The sequence below is a fragment of the Apium graveolens genome, chromosome 2 (assembly GCF_009905375.1).
Source record: "Apium graveolens cultivar Ventura chromosome 2, ASM990537v1, whole genome shotgun sequence".
Classification (NCBI taxonomy): Eukaryota; Viridiplantae; Streptophyta; class Magnoliopsida; order Apiales; family Apiaceae; genus Apium; species Apium graveolens.
This window is the reverse complement of record NC_133648.1, coordinates 85727018-85750998: the sequence shown is the minus strand read 5'-3', so window position 1 is coordinate 85750998 and position 23981 is coordinate 85727018. Positions and strand designations below refer to the sequence as shown.

General features: G+C 36.3%; 1 protein-coding gene across 5 annotated transcripts in view; it reads left to right on the top strand.

Annotated features, from left to right (window-relative positions):
- Nucleotides 1-14877: 14877 nt before the first annotated feature.
- LOC141707607 (uncharacterized) overlaps nucleotides 14878-23981 on the top strand; it is a 30573-nt gene continuing 21469 nt past the window's right edge. For 4 of the 5 annotated variants that reach the window (XM_074510851.1, XM_074510848.1, XM_074510850.1 and 1 more), the window contains exons 1-3: nucleotides 14878-15577; nucleotides 15976-16126; nucleotides 16224-17633. In XM_074510851.1, the coding sequence (XP_074366952.1) occupies nucleotides 14879-15577; nucleotides 15976-16126; nucleotides 16224-16963 (1590 nt within the window). In that variant the 5' untranslated portion in view covers nucleotide 14878 and the 3' untranslated portion in view covers nucleotides 16964-17633. The remainder of the gene's footprint in view (nucleotides 15578-15975; nucleotides 16127-16223; nucleotides 17634-23981) is intronic. The other variant, XM_074510852.1, reaches the window with a different exon arrangement.

Genomic DNA, 23981 nt, shown 5'->3' with positions numbered 1-23981 from the left:
GTGTAAGTTCTGATTCAAAGTCTGATAGTGTAAATTCTGATAAGAAAAATGTTAACATAAACTCTGATGCTAAATCCGCTGCAAATGTTAACAAACTTAATAAGGCCAAAGGATTCAAGCAAGTCTGGGTCCTTAAAACTAATCATTAGTGGTCTTTGTGATTGCAGGGCAACAAGAAAAACATCCTAGTTCTGGACAGTGGATGTTCAGGACATATGACTGGAAATAAAGTCCTGCTATCAGACTTTATGGAGAAAGCTGGCCCAAGTGTTTCTTATGGAGATGGCAACATTGGAAAAATATTGGGATATGACAATATCAAACTTGGGAATGTCATCATTAAAGAAGTAGCTCTGGTCTCAGGACTTAAACACAATCTGCTGAGTATAAGTCAAATCTGTGACATAAGTTATCATGTGGATTTCTTTGAAGAACACTGTGAAGTTGTAAGTAAATCTAAAGGCAAAGTTGTTCTAAAAGGATACAGACGTGGTAACATTTATGAAGCTAAGCTTTCAACAAGTACTAATGGTTCTGCAATCTGTCTGGAACTTTCTGCAGGAATTTTCTACTCCTGGAACTCCACAGCAAAATGGAGTTGTTGAAAGGAAGAATAGAACTCTCATTGAAGCTGCACGTACAATGCTTGATGAAGCAAAGCTTCCAACCTATTTCTGGGCTGAAGCTGTGCAGACTGCTTATTTTACTCAAAATGCAACACTCATTAACAAGCAAGGAAAGACACCATATGAGATGGTGAAGAAAAATAAGCTAAATCTGAAGTATTTTCATTTATTTGGATGCAAGTGTTTTGTTTTTAAGACTCATCCTGAACAGCTATCCAAATTTGATCTAAAAGCTGATGAAGGAATCTTTGTTGGATATCCACTTTCCACAAAAGCCTTCAGAGTCTATAACTTGAGAACAAGAGTGGTCATGGAATCTATCAATGTCTCTTTTGATGACAAGAAGATTACTGGACTTGAATATTTTATTGATCATGATCAGCTGAGATTTGAAAATGAAGACTCAAATTCTGATACTGATAATCCTGACAATCTAAGTCCTGATACTACAAACTCTGATGGATTAAACTCTTATGTTATTGAAACTGTGGTGACTACGCCAAAGGCAGATGCACCTATGCAGGAGGAGCATACTCAAGATCTAACCACATCTCAAGAAGCATCAGAACATACATCTGGCTCTTCAAGTTCTGATTCGTCAAGTTTTGATAAGCCAAGTTCTGATAGTTCTAAAAATCTAAATTCTGAAGAATCCAACTCAGAGAGCATAGTTTCAGGGGGAGCATCAGAAAATGAAAATGAAGACAACATGGATCATGGGGGAGCATCCAGTTCTAGAGAAAACCTTCCATCTGCAAGGAAGTGGACTAAATCACATACACATGATTTAATAATTGGAAATCCTGATGCAGGTGTCAGAACTAGAACAGCTACTTCAAATGAATGTCTTTACAATTCGTTTCTTTCTCAGACTGAGCCAAAGAAATTGGAAGAAGCTCTTTAAGATGTTGATTGGGTGCAAGAAATGTAGGAAGAGTTAAATGAATTTCTTCTTTTAAATAAAAAAACATCAATGAAAAGAAAAAATTCCATTTTTTTAGACCATCGAATGAAAAAAGTGAAAGAAACAAAGTCTGGACCCTAGTACCAAGACCAAAGAACAGATCTGTTGTTGGTACAAAATGGGTATTCAGAAACAAAACTGATAGTGATGGCATAATTATAAGGAATAAGGCAAGGCTGGTTGTAAAAGGATATTCTCAACAGGAGGGAATTGATTATGATGAAACATTTGCACCAGTTGCTAGATTGGAAGCCATAATGATATTTTTGGCTTATGCTGCTCACAAAAAGGTTACTGTCTTTCAAATGGACGTAAAAAGTGCTTTTCTCAATGGAGAATTGGAGGAAGAAGTATATGTTGAACAACCTCCAGGCTTTGTAGATTCCAAATATCCAGATTATGTCTACAGTCTTGATAAAGCACTTTATGGACTTAAGCAAGCTCCAAGAGCATGGTATGAGACTTTAGCTCAGTTTCTTCTGGAAAGTGGATTTAACAGAGGAACTATAGACAAAACACTGTTCTACCTCAACCATGGAAAGGACTTACTTCTGGTCCATATTTATGTTGATGATATCATTTTTGGTTCTACAAATGACAGACTTTGCAAGAAGTTTGCCAAACTGATGCAGTCAAGATATCAAATGAGTATGATGGGGGAACTTAGCTATTTTCTGGGCCTTCAAGTCAAGCAGAATGAAGAAGGAACTTTTATTTGTCAAACTAAGTATACCAGAAATTTGCTGAAGAAATTTGGATAGCAAGATTGTTCAAGTGCATCCACTCTCATGGCCACTACAACAAAACTGGACAAGGATACTGGTAAATCAGTAGATATTACTGATTACAGAGGTATGATTGGCTCACTACTCTATCTAACTGCTAGTAGACCTGATATCATGTATGCTACCTGTCTTTGTGCAAGATTTCAAGCAGATCCAAGAGAACCTCACTTAACATCTATGAAAAGAATATTCAAGTATCTTAAAGAAACAGCTGATCTGGGATTGTGGTATCCCAGAGAATCAGATTTTAAACTAATAGGTTACTCAGATGCAGAATTTGCAGGTTGCAAAATTGATAGGAAAAGCACAAGTGGAAGCTGCCAATTTCTTGGAGGCAGATTGGTTTCTTGGTTTATCAAGAAACAAAAGTCAATTTCCACATCAACTGCAGAAGCAGAGTACATTGCTGCAGGAAGCTGTTGTGCACAGATTCTTTGGATGAAGAATCAGTTACTGGATTATGGGTTAACATATTTCAAAATCCCTATTTACTGTGATAATCAAAGTGCTATTGCTATGACAGGTAATCCAGTTCAACACTAAATGACAAAGCACATCAGCATCAGGTACCACTTCATAAGGGAACATGTGGATGAATGTACAGTGGAATTGCACTTTGTTCCAACAGATCAACAATTAGCAGACATCTTCACCAAACCACTGTGTGAAGCTACTTTTACAAGATTGGTAAATGAACTTGTCATGGTTTCAGGTTCTGTTTCTAAATCTGCCTAGTTTCGTTCTGATGCATCAGACTTTATGATCAGTATTTACAGAAATTACTCTCCTTGTGTATTATGTGCTTAATTGAAAATTGCTTAAGTACTGAATGTTGTCTGATGTGACCTTCTAAACTCTGACAGTGATATGTCTGTTTGTGTAACTATTCTATCCTATGAGGATATCTGTGCTAGATGCTGACCTAGTAGTTTTCAATACACTAGAAATCCCATGTTAGAAGTAATTATTTATGTGGAAATCCTTTGACACAAGCAAATTCTGATATTGAGCTTAGTTAAGTTTACTTTGTCTATCTTATTACTAAGTCAAAAACTAGAATAATGCTTCTATTCTGTTAAGTTCCGATGCTAGTAAATCTGTTGAATGTACTAAGTGCTGATAAACCTCACTTATCAAAAGAAAAAGAAAAAGAATCAAGGATTAAAATCAGGTACTCCTTTGAGATCTAGAGTAAAAATGTGGAAGGGACGACCCAAGTGCATTGCTGGTATTAAGTAAATATGCATCAGAAAAGTAAAATATTTTCTTGGTGACTTTTCACACTCTATGATTACTGGAGAAATACTCTGATAATAGCATAAATTCTGATAAGCAGTCGTGACTCACTTACACTGAGAAGCCACTGTACAATTGAATTTCAAAAGATGCACAAAATTAGCATAAAACAGTTGAGGTGGACTCAAGTATGAACTCATTCAATAGTAGGCTTCAGAATAATGACAGGTTTTTAGTAAAGTTTTAGTTATGTCTTATTCTAAGATGTACTGAAGTAAATCAGACTTTACTCTTTGTCTGATATTTAGCTTAATGCACACACTAAACACTCCATATAAATGGTGAAAATTACTATGGTGATTTATGTTATTTTAGATGAACAGTTTCTGTGTCACATTGCACAAATTCTGAGGACAAGTTCTATAGAATGTTCCGATGACTAAGTTCTGAAGAATCTACATCAGAATTTGTGTGAGGAATTACAAAAATAGGCATTCATTTTTCGAGTTAAGAAATCATGTTCTGATAACTGTTAAGTTCTGATATAAGTCTAAGTTCTGATATTAAACTCTGATCCTTTGCAGTGAAAAATAATTGAATAAGTGGGAACAGTTTAAATTTTGAATTAAAACTGATTTACCTCGATTAATGGAATTACTGGGTAAGTGGAACGGTTTTTCCTTGAAAAACTGTAAGTGGGTAAGTCATGATTACTGTTTTCCCGTGTCCATTAACTATTCATTATTGCTGCATGTCTGACAGGTGTCCAACGGTTATATTTTTTTACCAAGTATAAGTAAGAGAGAGAGAAGATTATATAATCTTTTATTTACTTTTACACTTTTTCTCTCTTTCTTTGCTTTTACTCTCTCTCATCTCCTGACGTTGGTTTTTCATACAGACATTTTATCAAACACCTAACAGGCACTATTAAATCTCATTTTTTCTCATGGCACCTAAGGATTTAATCATTGATGGAGCTAAGTTCGTTCCAAATAACTATGCTACAATTCTCGATCATGCTGAAGCTCCGTCTGAGTTGCATTTTGTGCAAGATCTTCTTGCATACAGTGAAATTGGGTATGCATTGACCCAGCCTTCAGTCTTTTCAAGCCAACAAGTTCTGACATTTTGGCGGACTGGGCACTTTGATAATGGTGGTACAAATGGTACTCCCAGTATTGTTTTCGAAGTGGATGATTCAACACATGTGGTAACTCCTGGTACAATTCGCAAGGCCCTACATTTACCAGAAGGATGTACTTTTTCAACCCCGGAGAAATTAGCTCTTCAAGAGTTAATGGCCAGTTTGGGGTATGAGAAGAGTTTGGCTAAGCTTGGGCAGTTGAAACGGGCTCATATCAGAAAGGAATGGAGCTTCTTCTTCGACTGCATCACTAAAGCTTTTGGGAATAAGTGTTCCAACTTTGATGTCATCCCTATAATGAGTCAGCACATCGGGTATGCTATCATTAACCAAACTCATTTTGATTTTGCAAATATTGTGATAGGTTTTATTGGGGATAGGATGACAGAGGATAGGAATGTAGTTTACTTTGCTAGATTCTGTTAGCTTATATATAGTTTTTGTTGTGCTGATGAACCCCAACCTGCCAGTACCTTAACTCCACCTTTCACAACTGCAAAACGAGCCTTTAATGACTTGGTAAATGTTGATACTAAGAAAAAGGTGGTTAGACCTTTACAGATTCCTCAGTCTGTAAAACAGATCTTGGTAAATATTGATCCTCAAACCTATAGATCTGTTTATCCTGATGTACAACCTACCACCACATCCCAAACACCGCATCAACCATCAGAACATACCACTCATCCATCTATACCTCAACCATCCCTCGAAACATATCTCAAATCATATCTCTCAACTTCACAGACAGCTCAACCTTCATCCTCAGCACCTACTGTGAAGCCTTCATCTTCCAAGCCTAAGAGGAAAAAGACTGTTCCTCAAACACCTCAGAAGATAAGGATGATTGTTTTGCGAGATAATTCTGATAGTGAGGAACAGGTTTCTACTTCAGAACTTGTTGTCAAAGAAGCTGAGAAAGTTCCTTCTCAGAAGGATTCTGGAATTGGGGGATCTAAGCTTCTCAAAAGGCTTAGAAGAATGACTTCTGTTGAACCTCCCAAGGAATCCTCATCTTCAAAGAGATACAAGAAACAAAGAGCTAAAAGGCCAGTTTCAGATGATGAGGAAGCAGCAGCTAAGGAAGGAGATCAGGAATCTCTGATCTCACAAGAAAAGGAATCTGCTCAAGCCACTGCTTCTCCATTAACTCCAACTCAGGAAGCTGCTACTGAAATGGCTAACACACCATCTGTGTCTCCTAAGACTGTATCTCCTGTTGAACCAGGCACAAGTGCTGAAATTGAAATCCAGAACCTGATTGTGCCTGAAGTACGTTACTTAGAAGCTCCAACAGCAACTAATCCATCAACAACACCTGTTACTGATGCTGCTCAAACTCCAGAATTATCTACTACACCTTCTCTGCATCTAGATGATGATGATCAGAATATAGGTGAGCATCAGGATATGGCTGTTGATCAGAACTTGGAACCAGATCAGCAATTAGAGGATGATGTTGAAGCCTCAATTGCTTCTCATACTGTTATTTTATCAGAAGATACTGATTTTGTAAGTTCTTATGCTGCAAATGCTGGAGATACTGGTGATGTTGCTCCAAATACAGATGCTGATGAAGCAGGTCCTTCAGGACATGTCCCTCAACAAACTGTTTTTAAATCTGAACTAGTTAAGAAGTTTGTCATCAGAGAAGCACCAGTGCCTTGGAATGAAACTCCTGCAGGACAGGAGTGGACTAAGGAATGGAACTCAGTTACATGTGTTCCATCTGCAAAGAATCTTGCTGAGCACTTAACAAAAGCTGATGAGATGTTAATCACTGATTATTTTAAAATACAGCTTAGAGTCACTGCATTGAGTACTAAACATTTACAAGGTCTCCATTCAACTACTCATGCAGAGATACATAAAATTCAGGAAGAATTAATGAAGCAAGAACAAGTTCAGAAGATTGATAAGAAAAAATTCTTCCAACCTACCTTTGACAGAGTTGCTTATATTGAGAAGACTCAAGAGAAACAACAAGCTCAGATTGATGATATTCTGAAAAATCAATCTTCTCAGCAATCTCAACTTAATGAAATCCAAGCCTCAGTGGAATAGCTTGTCTCTCTTCTCTTACCTGCTGATGCCAAAAAGGGGGAGAAAGTAATTAAGTCCAAATGCAAAACTGATAAGACACTGAAGGGGAAGGATGATGAAAATGATGATCAGGGAGACCCTGGAATGGGTGGAGGTCATAGTCAAGGTAGAGGTTTATCATCAAGAAAAGCTGAAATCACAAGTCACATGACAAGTTCTGATGCTGGAAAAAGAATTATTTCTGCTACTGGTAAAAGGATAAGTTCTGATGAACTTTTAGATCTTGATGAAGAAATGTCAAGACAGTTATTTCTTCAGGAAAATCCAGGAATGGACTTGGAGAGTCTAATGGAAGAAGAAGCCAGTCTTAAATCAGAAAAAGTCAAATCTAAATCTGAAGCTTCTGGTAAAAAGACACTTCCAAAACTCAAAGGCATTGTGATAAAAGAAAGGACAAATCCTGAAGCAACCATGGATAAATCACAACTGCAGATAGATCCAAGGTCCAAGGGCAAAGAAAAAGTTGGTGAACCTATCAAGGTTTATGTGCCTCCTGTGAATGAAGAAATTACTGATGAAGATGATGATCTTTCTCTGACTTCAAGAAAAGTTTTTAAGATAACCTCTGACATGGCTCAAGTTGTTCAGAGTCAAGAGATAGTAAGTTCTGATATTTCAAAGAAGCAAGTAACCTCTGACATAGCTCAAGTTAACTTGATATCAGAAGATAAATCAAAGACACTCCTACCAGGATTCACTAAAGCAAAACAGACTCAACCTTTGAAGACTGCTGCAAGTGGTTTTGAAGCAAGAGTGGTTACTGGAAAGGAAGCAAGAGATAAAACTGGATTGGGAAGTGCTGATGAAAGAAAAATACAGAACACTACCAATGATCCAACTTCCTTAAGTGAACCAGGTATTGGAGCAACTCCTGAAAGATTGAATCAACTGGAATCTGTACAAATGGTTTACCATACCTACTTGAAAGAACACATCTTGTTGTACTTCATGACAGATGGTAGGGTTTATCATATAAGGGAAAATGCCATTCCACTGAAGTATTTTGAAGAACTGGAGCATGTATTATTCTTACTTTAAGTGAATGACAAAATAACAGAAAGTGCTGCAAACTATTTGAAGAATCAGATTCAGAGACAGAAAAGGCTTTATTCTGTTAAGTCTGACAACACATATCTTCCAAAGTACAGAGATCACAAGGGTGATATAGTTGAAATGAAGCCCAACACTGCTAAGATTATAACTACCTTTCTGGGTTATAGGGCTGTGGAATTCAATCTTGAGTCTGACAAGGCATATTTGATCAGACTGGATCAGGATATAAGAAAAGCTAAAATTAATGATCTCAGGGTTGCAATCTTTCAAATTGGTGAAAATACTGCAGAACTTAAAGATGCTAAAAGGAGGATGATTGATGAACTCAGATATGCTGAGAGATGTTTGTTGAAGAACTATCTCAGAACAACTCCTGACATCAGAGAGATCAGAAGATGAAGCCAAGTCAAGATCCACAACTGCTTAAATTCTGATATGAATACAAACTGAAGTTGTTATCAGAAGTTAAAGATTTGTAAAGCTTTAAGGACTGTAAGTTGTAGTTATCTAGTCTAATTCTTATGCATTTGTACTTAATGTTTTTGACATCATCAAATATCTGTTAAACTTGTATATTATGCTAATTTACAAGTTGGGGGAGATTGTTAGATATATTTGATAATGTCATGGCTAATGTGATTTATGTTTAGTTTTTAGATCTTACTTAAACAGGATAAATCAGTACTTATTAGAAGTCAGGACTTAAGGATATCAGTACTTATATTATCAGGACATAATCATCAGAAGATGGATATCAGAACTTAAGTACTGAAGGACGTTCAGATAAGAACATCAGTTGATTAAAGGAAAGAAGATCAAGACAAACATAAGAAGAGATATGCATGAAGAAGGAATTTTATGAAGAATAGAATACTTGGAAGAAAAGATATCTGATTGATATATTTTAGAGAAAGTCCAATTTACATTTAGTTTTATAGCTCTTATATTGAACTAAGTGCACGTTTGTGAAATTTTAAAATAAATAATTTATAACTTAAAATTAATAAGTGGCTTAAAAGTGATAAGTAGATAATACTTATAAGTTAGTTAAGTGTTTGGTTAATTTTATTTATAAGTCATAATTTTTTTTAACTTAAATGAACTAAAATAAATAATTTTTCAATATGATTATCTTAATTCATGACTTTTAAATTACTTAATATTTAAAAACATAAATTTAAAAACTAAAATTAATAAAAAAGTGAAAATCAAAATAAGCTGAGAAAAAATACGTCATTATTAGCATTCAACTTATCAGCTTATAAGTTGTAAATTCGAATTATAAGTTGGGTCGACAAATACTCATCGATAAGTACTTACGGACTTATAAGCCAATAAGCCACTTATTTACTGGTAGCCAAACAGGCCCTAAAATCAAAACTTAACTCCAATCCATAGCTAAACATTGATATATAAATGCATAAATGGATATTTGGTTTTATATTTGAGACTAAGTATGGCTCTAGTGATCCTTACCCCATCATCAAATAACCAATAATTGAGTGTAAAAAGATCCACTTTAAATTAAAGTGAACGAGTTGGACAAAATATTAGCTAAATATGCAATTATTTAATTGTAAAATATAATTAGAATTGGAGTGCAAATACTATTTAGCACTAAAATCCACTTTTTGGTACCATATCCTAGCAATAACTATAGACATTTCTACATCTATTATTGGACTTACTCTTAGTATCAAATATAGTTGATCAATATTCCATCTCATATATTAAATTCATTTTCTATTAAAATTTTCTATTTTTATAGTTTTATTCTTAATTTGATCATTTTATAAGTTTCTGACTGCTTTATCTCGATTAATTTAGCCTAATTACTGACCAATAAATCCTGATTTTGATCGCATAAATTATTTTTTCCGATTTTGACCAAATTTTATGAAAAATTGCCTTATTAAGCAATTAACTCCGCCCTGATGAGTTTTGGTGACACCTAACTAGGGCTGAGCAAAACCGAACCGAAACCGAAAAACCGAACCGAACCGTGCTAATTCGGTTCGGTTCGGTCCTAAATTATTCAGAAATTCGCTCTATTCGGTCCGGACCGAATAGACCGAATTAAAATTCGGTTCGGTTCGGTTCTTTTCACAAATATTTCGGTCCGGACCGAATAGACCAAATCATAAATACTATAATTTTGTATTATATATATTTTACATATATCTTAAAAATTATAATCAAAACTTTTAATTTGTAATTATATTTATGGAGTATTAGAAGTCTACATATCACATTACTTTAATTATATTTTAAAATTTATAATTTCTGATTTAATTTATAATGCAATTTTATTTTTGAAAAAAAATTCGGTCTATTCGGTCCAAAACCGGACCGAACCGAATTATTTCGGTTCGGTTCGGTCCATAATATAACTTCGGTCCGGTTCGGTCCAAGAAAAAATGACTATTCGGTTTTTCGGTCTATTCAGTTCGGTCCGGTTTTGGACCGAACCGACCGAATGCTCAGCCCTACACCTAACGCTTAGACAACATCTAGGCAACCGCCTTTGGCGATTTTTAGAATACTGGTTTTAATACTCTATTATTTCTCATCTTTTCATTGTTACGCTAAAGTTTGAGAGATTTTAATGTGCCCGTTTGAGAAATCTTAAATTAAGTAACTTATGACTTAAAATGAATAAGTGACTTACAAGTGATAAGTAGATAAATACTTATAAGTTATATAAGTGTTTGGATAATTTTACTTAAAAGTTAATTTTTTTTTACTTAAAATTAATAAAAAGTGAAAAAATTAAAATAAGTTCAAGTACGTCATAGTCAATATTCAACTTATCAGTTTATAAGTTATAAATTCAACTTATAAGTTGGGTCGACAAACAGTCGCCGATAAGTACTTACGGACTTCTAAATGAATAAGTAGCTTTTAACAGACCCAATATTTGATCAAAATGAGAATTTTTGTACATTTTTATTTAGGACCTGTTTGGGTAACCCAAATAAGTAGCTTATTGGCTTATAAGCCCGTAAGTACTTATCGACGAGTGTTTGTCGACCCAACTTATAAGTTGGATTTACAACTTATAAGCTAATAAGTTGTATGTTAGTAACGACGTACTTTTTCCCAACTTATTTTGATTTTTTATTTTTTTTATTAATTTTAGTTTTAAATATATGTTTATAAATATTATTTGAATTTAAATTCACAAATTTAGATAATTGTATTTAAAAATTATTTATTATATTTCATTTAAGTAAAAAAATATTTTGACTTATAAATAAACTATCCAAACACTTATATAACCTATAAGTTTTCATCTACTTATCACTTATAAGTAACTTATGCATTTTAAGTTATAAGTTACTTATTTGAAGATTTCACAAAGGGACACTTATTTTACAAGATGCTAGATGGGAAGTATACAGGAAAATAGCTAAAAAACAAAAAGTATAGGGGACATAAACAGAAAGATCACCCTGTACAAACTGTACTCCTATCTAACTGTAAAAGTTTTCTCTCTCTCTGTATAATAGATGAACGAGAATGAACAAACGCAAATCAACTATAACTACTTGTCGGTGAAGACAATTATGTCTTTATTAATCTCCGGCCACATTCTTTACCGGAATATAAATTTCCGGCGACTTCACACTCTAACTCTTCTACTATTATTGTAGCTCTTTTATCGAGGTGCTGTGTTTGCTAGCTCTCTAGTCTTGCAGTGCTTTAATCAGCGACGCCGATTTGAGCTAATAATACTATCTGACTTGCTTCAACTCTACTGCACTGTAAGGAATTGCAGCCTTTTTTTTATTCCTTTTTATTTTTGGTTTTGTCTTGATCACACTTTTTAACTTGATTTGATTTGTTATTCTTCTTGTTTAAAGTTAAAGATGGAAGCTTTAATCATCAATCTGTCACATTTTGTCTGTTTTGTCTTAATTAGAATTCAAGAGCCGTATAATTTGACGTAATAGTCGAGCGTCGTACTTATTTTCCGAAAATATGGCTCAGGTCCTGGAAATTATGAAAAAAGATACAATTGTCACTTTTTTGAGTCAAATGGCTCTCAATGTCACTTTTTGAAATGTTGACTCCAGATGTCAGTTGAAAACGAGATTTCGGTTGAAGTTTTTCAAAATAAACAAAAAACGTAATGTCATGTTGAGTTTTTCTATAACAATTTTTTTTAAAATAAAAGAAAAACGCAGTTTCGTTTTGTGTTTTTGTTTAAAAACGTGGTTTTAAACTGTGTTTTTGATGAAAAAACAATTTCAGAAATTGTTTCGGTCAAAAACGCAGTCTCGTCTTTGATTTATGGATATAAAAACAGGGTTTCAAACTTAGTTTTTCGTAAAAAGCAATTTCTAACCGAGTTTTTCTCAGGATGCGGAAAAAAACACAAAACGCAGATCCAAAATGAGTTAATATGAAAAACTTAACTTGAGGTTGCGTTTTGCCCCCTAAACATGAATTTGCGTTTTCATTCTTTTAAAAAAAAAAAATTATTGAAAACGAAACACGAAATTGCGTTTTTTATTAATAACAAAAATTTTAATTGAAACTCCATTTTGGAATGTTATTTAGGGCCAATTATTTAGAAAGTGATATTGAAGCCCATTTTAATAAAAAAGTGACATTTGAGCCCAACACCCCAAATCTTGTAAGCTGTCCACGGACTTTTTAATATATGTGAAAGGTCGATTTTTACTAAAGTTTAGGTCAAATTCACTAAAAATGGGTAGGTCAATTTTAAGCATGTAATTTGGGCAATGATGTTTTTTTTGCTAAGTAATTTACCTAGTGTTATAATTTTTATTTAATAATAATATTTATTATTTTAAATTGGGTTTATTTTACAATGTGATGTGAGGTTTCATGTGAATATTCTGAAATTTCAGAGGCAAAAAGCAGTCTTGTAAGTATTGGTTATGTTTTTATTCCACACAATTCTAGGTATAAACAACTATGTGATGTGAGGTTTTTTGGCATTGGCTTTTACATAAATCTAGGCAATTTTGCATAGTGTTGTACTCCCACCGTCTCATAATATTTTTCCCGTTTTGACTTTTTGTATTGTTCATGTTAAGCGATTGACTACTAATTTACGTCTAATTTATAAAATGAAACATAGTCTTGAAATGGAATTCAGAATGGCAAAACTCGAAGTCTTGAAATACCTTTTCCCGGATGCTTGGGAAAAATGGTTAACCTTTTTGATCTGAGTGCAGGCATGCCACGAAACCGGCTGGTAACTGAGAGACCTTATGGAGATGGTATATTTCTTTGATTTATGTTTACAGATTACTTAAATTTCACCCCCCACTATTCAGCATTCAACTTTTATCTTCATGACGTAAAATTAAAATTTCTTCTTCAATTGTAGAATGTTATTCTAAGATTTATAGTTTCATAACATATTTTTTACTGTTATTTAACATACTCTGGTGTGGTGTCTCCAACTTTCCAAAGTTTGAGGATTTATATTTTAGGCACTTACTAACAAAATGGCATCTACGAGCAGGTTCTCCATTGTCAAGGAGCTGTTCGGATGTGTCAAAAATGAGTCCGATCCGGGATCTTGTACAAGATAAAGTGGTAAACTACTTCCCCAATTTTTTGCAATACTTACATTACCATCAATGCAACAAACACGCAATTATTCACGGATGATACTTTTTTTTATATATACAAAACATATAATCAGTATCTTCTAGAAAAAAAAAATACTTAAATAACTCTTTAGCTTGGCGAAAATTTATATTAAAATAGATATCAGTTGTCTTTCTAATAAAGTAGATGGTGTGAAAAATATATAGAGGTGATTCCTTTCGATATTTAGGTCAAGCTTTTTCTTTCAAGGCAGCTTGATATGTATTAATTGGTTTTGAGATGTACAGATTTCATCTGAATCAAGAAGAACATCATTGAACAAAAGATCAAACAGCAAGCCCATAAAGATGCACATGGCCGAACAAGTGTCAAAGGAAGTGGTTTCTTCAGAAAATTTACCAAATGTGGTTGCCAGGTTAATGGGCCTTGACGCCATTCCACGCCAGGTGCCTCATTCAGCTTCACAAAGAAGCCACACAAGAAGTTATTCCCTGTTTGACGTCCCCTTGGATTATTGGCAGCAAGGACACCAGCAGCCGGAGACAGAAGAGAGACCCGAGATTTGTCAACATCAGGAGCTGAATGACTTCAAAGATGTTTATGTGATGTGGCAGTCACACAAAGCCTGTGTTAAAGATAATTCATCTCAAAGGGAAAGATCTAGGGGAAGTGAAAGCGATAAAAAAATGGCTCTGGTTCATGAGAAATTTACAGATTTGAAGCGTCTGGGGACTGATGACAAACTTCGCCAGTCTAAAAAGTATAAAGATGCATTAGAAGCTTTAAGTTCAAACAAGGAATTATTCCTCAAATTTCTCCAGGAACCAAATTACATGTTCTCCCAGCATCCAGATGATTTGCAGTCCATCCTACGGCCTTCTCATACAAAGCATATTACTGTTCTCAGGCCTGCTAAGATAATAGATAGTGAAACAATTGCTGGATCTCAGAAGCAATTTCCAATTAAGAAAACTTATCAAACTGAGCAGGTCGATAGGGACAGAAGAAGTGGGTTTTCCACACCAACAAATTGTAAATTTGAGGATCCTCGTATTCAAACAACTCGCATAGTGGTACTAAAACCTAGCCAAGGAAAGTCGCATGACATTAAGACTGTTGTTTTGCCGTGTTCCTCATTTCCAAGTGCAGTAAGTATTGAAGACCATCAAATAGAGTTTGAGGAGGACAATTCACGAGAATCAAGAGAATATGCAAAGGAGATCACACAGAAAATGCATGAAATTTGGCTGGACACAGAAGAGATGAAACCTTGCTCTCCTCTGTGTTTTCCAATGGCTATATTGGCGATGAAAGCTCATTTCACAAATCAGAAATTGAATTTGCTGTGGAAAACATCAGTGATCCTGAACTTATTATGTCCCCTACTTCTAGGCATTCGTGGGATTACATAAGCCGGGCTGATAGCCCTTCTTCTCTTTCCTCCTTCAGCCGTGCATCTTATTCACCTGAGTCATCAGTTTGTAAAGAAGCAAAGAAGCGATTGTCTGAAAGGTGGTCCATGATGGCATCTCATGGAAGCTGTCAAGAAAAAAGACATATGCGGAGGAGCTCTAGTACTTTGCGTGAAATGCTTTCTATTTCAGATATGAACAACTTCCCAAGACCCGAGGAAAATTCTAGTCATGGACAAGAGACTAGGGAATCTACCTCATCTTTAATTACCATATCAAATGGAAAAAATAATTGTGATGATGCTACTCCTAGAGACTTTTCAAGGTCAAAATCTGTTCCTGTATCTTCTACTAGTTATGGTACTAGGCCTGAATTAGAAGTTTCTGATCCTAAGATGGAGAAAACAGAAATCATGGAGGTGACAAAGGCCAAAAGTGTTAAATCATCATTAAAGGGAAGAGTTTCAAGCTTATTTTTTTCAAGGAACAAAAGATCTTCTAAACATGTATTAAGTGAGTCCAATGGTGCAACTGATTCTGCTACATTTCCCAGAATTGACGCTAAACCATCTGAACACAACAGTGACATAGTACCATCAAACAAAGCATTTTCTTCAGTTTTATTTAGAAATGAATCGAAATCGACGCCAAGTCCTTCCAAGGTATCTCAATTATGCAATTTACAGTGTACCCGTTGCTCTTATTTATATGTTGCTACTGTTAACATTAACATCAGTAACTTTCTTTCTTGTGCCCTCACATGTTATCCTGCTAATTGCCAAACAACCCACCAACCACACCCCTCCTCCGGTTCATTTATATACTTTCAGCAAAAAACTAGAACTTACCCAAAAGTGGAGGAAAATTTTCAAATAATATGTGGTTAGTGCCCTCTTACACTGGATAACGACCTACAGATGATTCCAAGAGATAAAAATGTTCCTTGTAAATATTCCTGCTGATTTGCTCAAAGATTTAATTGTGTTTAATTTTCATTATTACTCTGTAATGTCTTAAAGCTCGAAAATATCATTAAACAAGCATTCTTTGCATTATGCAGGCTGGGTTTTCAGTATCAAAGTATTTGAAAAATGAAAGTTGTAGTGAGAACCAGGAGCAACCAAGTCCAATATCAGTCTTGGAACCATCTTTTGACGAGGACGACCAAAGCATACCTGAGTTCTATAACAATTTAAAGGCAGATGAAAATGGTAATTAATTACTAAATGTTCTTACAAATGAAGATCTCCAACTGTATTTTCCAGCTTCATGTTTGTTGAGTTTGATTATTTGATTTCCGTTAAACAGGATCAGAGCATTCGTCAAATTTCACCAAATTAAACCTGATTGATAAGTCACCACCGATCGAATCCATTGCTCGGACTCTTTCATGGGATGATTCTTGTACAGAAACAGCCAACCCCACCCCATATCCATTGAAATCCGCCATGTTGCCGATAGGAACAGAGGAAGAAAAACAAGAATGTTTTTTCTTGGTTGAGGCACTATTGTCAGCAGTTGGCTTGAATAGTGAGGTGCAATCTGACAAACTTATTTCTAGCTTGTATTCCCTTGACAGCCCTTTAGACCCATCATTAAGAGAAAATTACATAGATCTGAATAACTGGGGAACACTTCACGGGGTTCAGCAAAGGCAAAGAAAATCTACACTAAAGCTTGTGTTTGATTGTGTCAATAGTGTATTGACGGATCTAGGTGGCTGCGGGTCAGCTACATGCCAAAGAGGAATGTTCCATAGTGATTCCCCTTGCAAGATTCACGATCATACATCATCAACAATTGTGGACAGTGTATGGAACCAAATCAAGGAATGGTTTTGCGGTGAGGTGATGGGTGTTTTTGGATATAACAGCCTGGTTGTGGAGAGGGTAGTGAGTAAAGAGGTAGCGGGGAAGCGTTGGGTCGAACATTTGACAATAGAAATAGAAGATATTCTAAAGGAGATCGAAAATAACTTGCTGGAAGAGCTTGTGCAAGAGGCTGCGGAAGAATGTAACTATCTAAGCAAGATAATTAAATTAAATTAATAAGTTATTTACTTACTAAGGATAACAGCCGTTACATTGTCGTTTTGGAAGCACGGGAAGAGAATATATTGGATCACCAGCCCAACAACATGGATAACCGACCCGCGTCCACGAGTTGCTACTTATAGGATTGGAGGGTATTGCATAGAGCAGACTTGGAAAACAATTTTGCTCTTCTTTGTATTTCATTTCTCCTGTTCTCTTTATCTTTATCTTTCAATGAAACTTTTAGTTCTCTTTTAATACTGCCTTTACTTTATTTGCACCTTTGCTTTTATCTAGTTCGATCCTCTGGTTGGTTACAAATTGATATTTGGTTACAAATTGATATCAGAGCTATTCAATCATCGTCACTAATTGGATGGCAGAAGGCACTCGTTGACGAACGATGGATGAGAAATTATCATCTTATGAGAGTAAATTGATTGCGTTACGTGAAGAGTTGAGCTCTAATAAAGAACAAGCTACCCAGTATCCGGTAGAAATGGCTCTAAGGATGGATGGGTTGAGTCACCGTATTGCTAAAATGGATAATTGTTTCGATAAGCTAAAACGATTGATATCAGGGATGCAACCTTCATCGGAGAAATCAGCCCCAAAGGTGCCCACTCATATCGAGAGAGTTGATATAGAAGACACAACTGAGCAAAAGTTCAATTCTAAATCAGAGGTAATAAATACTACTCACTCTCCTTTCCATTCTACTATTATTCCCCATAATACTATACCTTATATGATGCATCATCCACCAATCTCTATACCATACACACAATCACAGTTGACCCCAATACCTATTCCGGTGTATACACAATCATTTAATACACACACACTACTACATCTGGTATGGATGTTAGAGCGAAAACACGCGCTAATATTCACGCAAGTATACGCGATCGCAAGTAATATAGAATTAATTTTAGTTCATTCCCACAGAGACTCTATCAAGATTAACTTCAATATATGCACTTATGCAACAATGGTATGGTTATTATTTAATGCTAAGATGATAACAAATTGGGAGTGTTTATAACTACGATTAACTAAGAGATTATACTAATTAATATTAACTAAGAGATTAAAAGGATTGATTAACTATATGACACCAACATGAGATTCTAGATTCATTAAATACTTCATTCAATAGCCTTTTTGTTCTTAACCTTAGCATGCAATGGTGATGACACTAATTAGATAACACGAAACTAGTAAACGCCAACTTTCGTTGTACGAATACCCTACTACCAAACATCCACAAAAGAGATAGAAGCTGAATAGACATCAATTATATTGAGACCCTATATGTCTATAGAATTTGACAACATAACGGTTTAATGTGCAAGTTATCTATCTTGATTACATAGGACAAGTAAGATGGTTAAAATTACCTACGAATCATGCGTATCAAATACATGAACCTATGCTAGTATGGCAAGTTCTAAACCTCTAAATTCACTTTCGCTTCATTAGAGATTAACACGCTATCTTATAAGTTCGCGATGCTCGTAAGTCGAATAAGCACAACTAATACTAGAATATCATACAATCACCACACACTAAGGTATCGAAACAAATTAACTAAAGAAATCCATAAGTAAATCCGCTAGAACCCCACGATAACGATTAGCCCATAACCGAACTCATCATCACTGTGGGTTCCGATGAAAGCATAGTATAATAAACTAAGTCTTTATAAATACGAATAATAAAACCAAGTACGTTAAACAAGAGTATAGGTTCAACAAATAAGAAAACTCGCATCCAAGATTACAACTTAAAATAAAGAATCGCAAGAATAAACTAGATCCTCTTCGCCTTGGTTGAATTGTGCTATACGGTCTTTTTACGCCTTCTCCTTAAGCTCTGGTACGTCTTGTTATGAAAAACGATTTTAAGTTATCATTATATAGCAGCCCTGATTAGCAGAGAAGTCCAGAAATCAATCTTCTATTCAAAACAGGATTCTTGAAACCCGGCCTGGTGCGGCCGTGCGCTTCACCAGCGCGGGCGAGCTGTCCTTTTGTTCATCCGGCGCGACCGCGCGCTACTACAGCGCGGGCGCGCTGACCTTCTGGAAAAAAATTATGATTTCTATTTTTCTTGTTGATTTGAGATGGCGATCCACAAACAAACTTCCGGGACACATTCCTAGCACCAATTTAGCACCAAAATAATGCTAAATCTCCTGATTCTTTTAACTATACTTGAAATGCAAAAACACTACAAAAACGCATCATATACATAAGTAACTCGAGTACAAAACACCAATTCAAGCCTTTATAGAGCATTCTAAGTGGACATAAATGCCACTTAACACACCCCCAAACTTGAACCGATGCTTGTCCTCAAGCATAAATAGACTCAAAGAACAAGAAATAAAAATGCATGAATGCAATTTATATGAATGCAACGATCCCCTCAGAATAACTAAACCAACCGACGAGTAACATCTCAACAATGCAGTTATTCGCACAAAAATCAATCAAATCCCACAAATCAACTAACAAGCTAGAAACGTGCGTGTATGCAAATATTTACGGATATACTATCGCAACTAGATTAATAATCATGACTCACTACTCCTCAAGGCAATCCCAAGGTTATAAATAGAATAAAAGCTAAACTCAAAATGACTTATAACACTTCAATTCTTATATCGGAGTTATTATATGGATCATGCTTTTATTCATAACAACACAAATATGCTTATTTGATCGTGCAATGAGTGAGGTCCACAAAAGACTTATACAATAATACCCATGTAGCGAGCGTTAGGTTAGTGGATCTCAAACTATAAAAGCATTAGGTCACTAGGCACAAAGTCCCCTATGAACTTAATAACTCGAGTATTAAAAAGCCCACTCGTGATCAATTATGCACAAACACATATTTTTTTTCTTTTTTTTCTCTTATCTTTTTTTTTTCTTTTTTCTACAAATTTCTGAACGAGTGCGTTTCGCTCCATCTCGCTCAACCCTAGACTACTCATATAAAATGAGCCGGCTACTAGCCATTTGACACCTAACCACAACAACTAGCAATGAAATCCATTTTTTTTAATTTCTAAATATCCATGTTATATTATCATTAAGAGAATATCCTAAATTCTAAATATAAACAAGTGATTAAACCTTGATAAACAAACAAACCATGACCATGATCTAGCCCTCAAGCAACCTATAAGACTTAGTGAATATTAATTGCTTCTAGCATGCAAATCAACTTGATAAGACTTAACATCACTAAACACGACATCACTACACTAGCCTCAATATCACAAATCAATCGAAAAAATAAACTTAAGGGATCATGTTATAATGCACATGAATGAAACTATATGCAACATACTATCATGCAAAATAAAAAAACTACTATCATGCAAAATAAAAAAAACTACATGGCAAATATGCAACTATATGAACTAAACTATCATGAATATGCAAACTATATGAGACACACACAAATATATATTCCGTAACTACTACCGCCAAACTTAAAATATTCACTGTACTCAGTGAAGGTAATAGTAAGGAATCAGGCATACCTACTCAGAATCAGGGTCATCACCCTCATGGGGTGGTGTGTTAGGAGTATCTAGAGGCGGGTACACAGAGTCCTCGCCGAACACTGGCCACTGGATTTCAACTCATGTAGCTCTGAATGCAATCCCCAATGCCTGGGTAAGGTCCTGTGCAAACCGACTATGAATGTCATGCATCGCATCCATCCTCCTCATCAAGCGCCTATATTGCGCTGAACTCAAACCAGTATTATCATGTGCTTCCTGCTGCTGCTACTGCTGCTGCGACCGCGAAGGACCAGCCTCCTCTCCCAACTGAGCTCTCCATGCTATCATGCTCACCTGAGTCGTGCTACCAGCATATGACTGATCAGCTGGACGGCCACCCGGCAAGTGGTCATAAGAATAACCAAGCCCTTTCAGATCAGGCTTACCACCGTACCACTCCTGCATGCTCAACAACGTCGAATTATCAATCGGGGCATTCGGAAGCTGTAGCTGCTCGTGTACGGGCCAATAAACTCCAACCTTCATACACAGATTCGTCACAATGGACGCATAGGGAATAGAACCCATAGTACTACCTCGTAGAAACCTCAAGATACCCTGATAAATCACCATCCCGAGATCCACATAATCTTCCTGAAGAATCCCCCACAATAACTATGCACGCTCCACAGTAACATCATGCACGTGAGAAGATGGCATGATATTGGCACAAATAAAAGAATTCCATGCATGTGCAAATCTGTTCATACACGAGGCAGGAACTGTGGCATACTCGTTTGTGCCCTTCTTAAACTTCCAGTGAGTCTCTGGCACACACAACGTAGCAACTATCAAATCCAAGTAAAAATCATCATCGGTCTTCGCATTCCAATCCTCCTGCTCAGGCTGTCTCTCGGGCTGATTTATCACCCGATGAATCGCCTCCGCACTGTAATCCACCGTCAACCCCCTCACCACAGTAAACCGTTCTTATCCGTCTTTGCATTCGCGTAAAACTCGTGAACCACACTCATAGGCATTGCAGTCGGTGTCTCACAAAAAGCAATCTAACTCATCTCCACAATCATCTCCAACAACTTACCATCCCTCCCCGATGGAAGAAAACCTCGCTCCTTGGCTATGGGCTTCGAAAGCATCCTCGTATACTCCGCCTCAGCCTCCAGAGTTGGAAACCTAGGCCTCACACCACCAACACTAGTAGAATCGGTAGTGCTGCTGCTAACGTGAGTTCGTTGTCTTTTGGGCGCCATTGAAAGTGAATAAGAGAGAATAAGAGATGTGTGTATAAGAAAAATTTGTGTTTGAGAGTTTGAGAAATGATGGAGAAATTTGTGTATAAGTGTATGTATATATAGGAGATTAGGAATTAGTTATAGAAAAGAAGTGGGATTAATGGGAGTAATAGGGGTAATGAAATTGATTTGGAATAGAAATTATGGGAAGTGGAGGAGGGAATTTCGGCTGGGAATTGATTTTGTGTTGAACTCCCAGATTTTCTAGTTTCTTTTGTTTTTTTTCGACTACAAGGATGCAGTGTGGCCGCCCCGCCTGACAGCGCGGGAGCGCCGTGTTACTGGAAAACCAGCGCGGCCGCCCCGTATACCAGCGCGGGCGCGCGCACCTACTGGAAAATCAGCGCGTTCGCCCCGCTTCTCAGCACGGGCGCACCATGCTTCTGTAGTTGAAACTGAATTTTTTTCCTTTTCTGATTTTTTTGTATTTTTCTCCTTGTTTTCTTCTTCCTCTATCTACTAATGTACAACAAACTTGGGTTGCCTCCCAAGAAGCGCTTGTTTTACGTCGTTAACTTGACGTAGAATCTCGAGATCAAGTAGACAATAAAATGGCACTAACCACCTCACGGTTTGTCGTATCCCTATAGTAATGCTTCAACCTCTGTCCATTCACTTTGAACGCTTGGTCTGGATCATTTTCAAAAATCTCCACCGCTTCATGTGGAAACACAGTTTTGATAACAAACGGCCCTGACCACCTCGACTTCAATTTTCCAGGAAAAAGACGAAGACGAGAGTTGAACAAAAGAACTTGTTGCCCCGGCACAAATGATTTGAGCACTAGACCCCTATCGTGCCACCTCTTGAGTTTCTCCTTATACATTTTGTTGTTCTCATACGCTTGAAGTCGAAACTCATCGAGTTTATTTAATTAAAGCATCTTCTTCTTACCAGCTGCATCCAAATCAAGGTTTAACTTCTTCAAAGCCCAATATGCTTTGTGTTCTAGCTCCACAGGCAAATGACACCCCTTACCATAAACCAGCTGAAACGGTGATATACCTAACGGAGTCTTAAATGCTGTTCGATACGTTCAAACAGCTTCATCTAGCTTCAAAGACGAATCCTTGATGGACATACAACTTTCTCTAGAATACGCTTGATCTCTCTGTTAGATACCTCAGCTTGGCCATTAGTCTGAGAATGGTAGGCTGTAGCAATGCGATGATTCACAATATACCTTTGCATCATAGCAGTGAACTTGCGATTGCAGAAATGCGATCCCTCATCACTGATTATGACTCTTGGAGTTCCAAATCTTGTAAATATCTGCTTATGAAGAAAATTAAGAAATAAATTCACATCATTTATCGGCAAAGCCTTGACTTCCACCCATTTCGAGACATAATCAACCGCCAACACGATATACTGATTATAGCAAGATGAGACAAATGGCCCCATAAAGTCAATTCCCCAAACATCGAAGACTTCAACCTCGAGAAGCACATTAAGAGGCATCTCATCCCTCTTCGACATATTATCCACACGCTGGCAGAGATCACACTTTAAAATAAACTGATGCGCATCCGTAAATAATATAGGCTAGAAGAATCCCGCTTGAAGGATACGAGATGTTGTCTTCTCTCCATCATAGTGGCCTCTAAAAATAGTCGAATGACATTCTCGCAAGATACCCTCCATCTCGCTGTACGGAATACATCTCCTGATGATCTGGTCAGCTCTTTGCCTAAAAAAATGGCTCATCCCATACGTACCACTTCACCTCATGAAGAAACTTCTTCCTTTAAGCAGAAGACAAGTCTGGAGGCATAATATTACTCACAAGGTAGTTCATAATGTCTGCAAACCACGATTCTTCTTCTTGCACTCCAAACAACTGCTCATCGGGAAAAGACTCATTTATCAATGTCTTATCCTGTGAAGTCACACTCAGATCTTTCAAACGAGAGAGATGATCAGCAACTTGATTCTCAGTACATTTCCTATCCTTGATCTCTAACTCAAATTCCTGAAGTAAAAGAACCCATCAAATCAATCTAGGCTTCGAGTCCTTCTTCGAGACGAGATAGCAAATAGCAACGTGATCAGTGAAAACTGTCACCTTCGTCCCAAGCAAATAAGATCGAAACTTCTCAAAACCATAGACAATTGCCAATAGCTCTTTTTCAGTAGTAGTATAGTTTAGTTGAGCACCATTGAGGGTCTTACTAGCATAGTAGACCACATGAAATATATT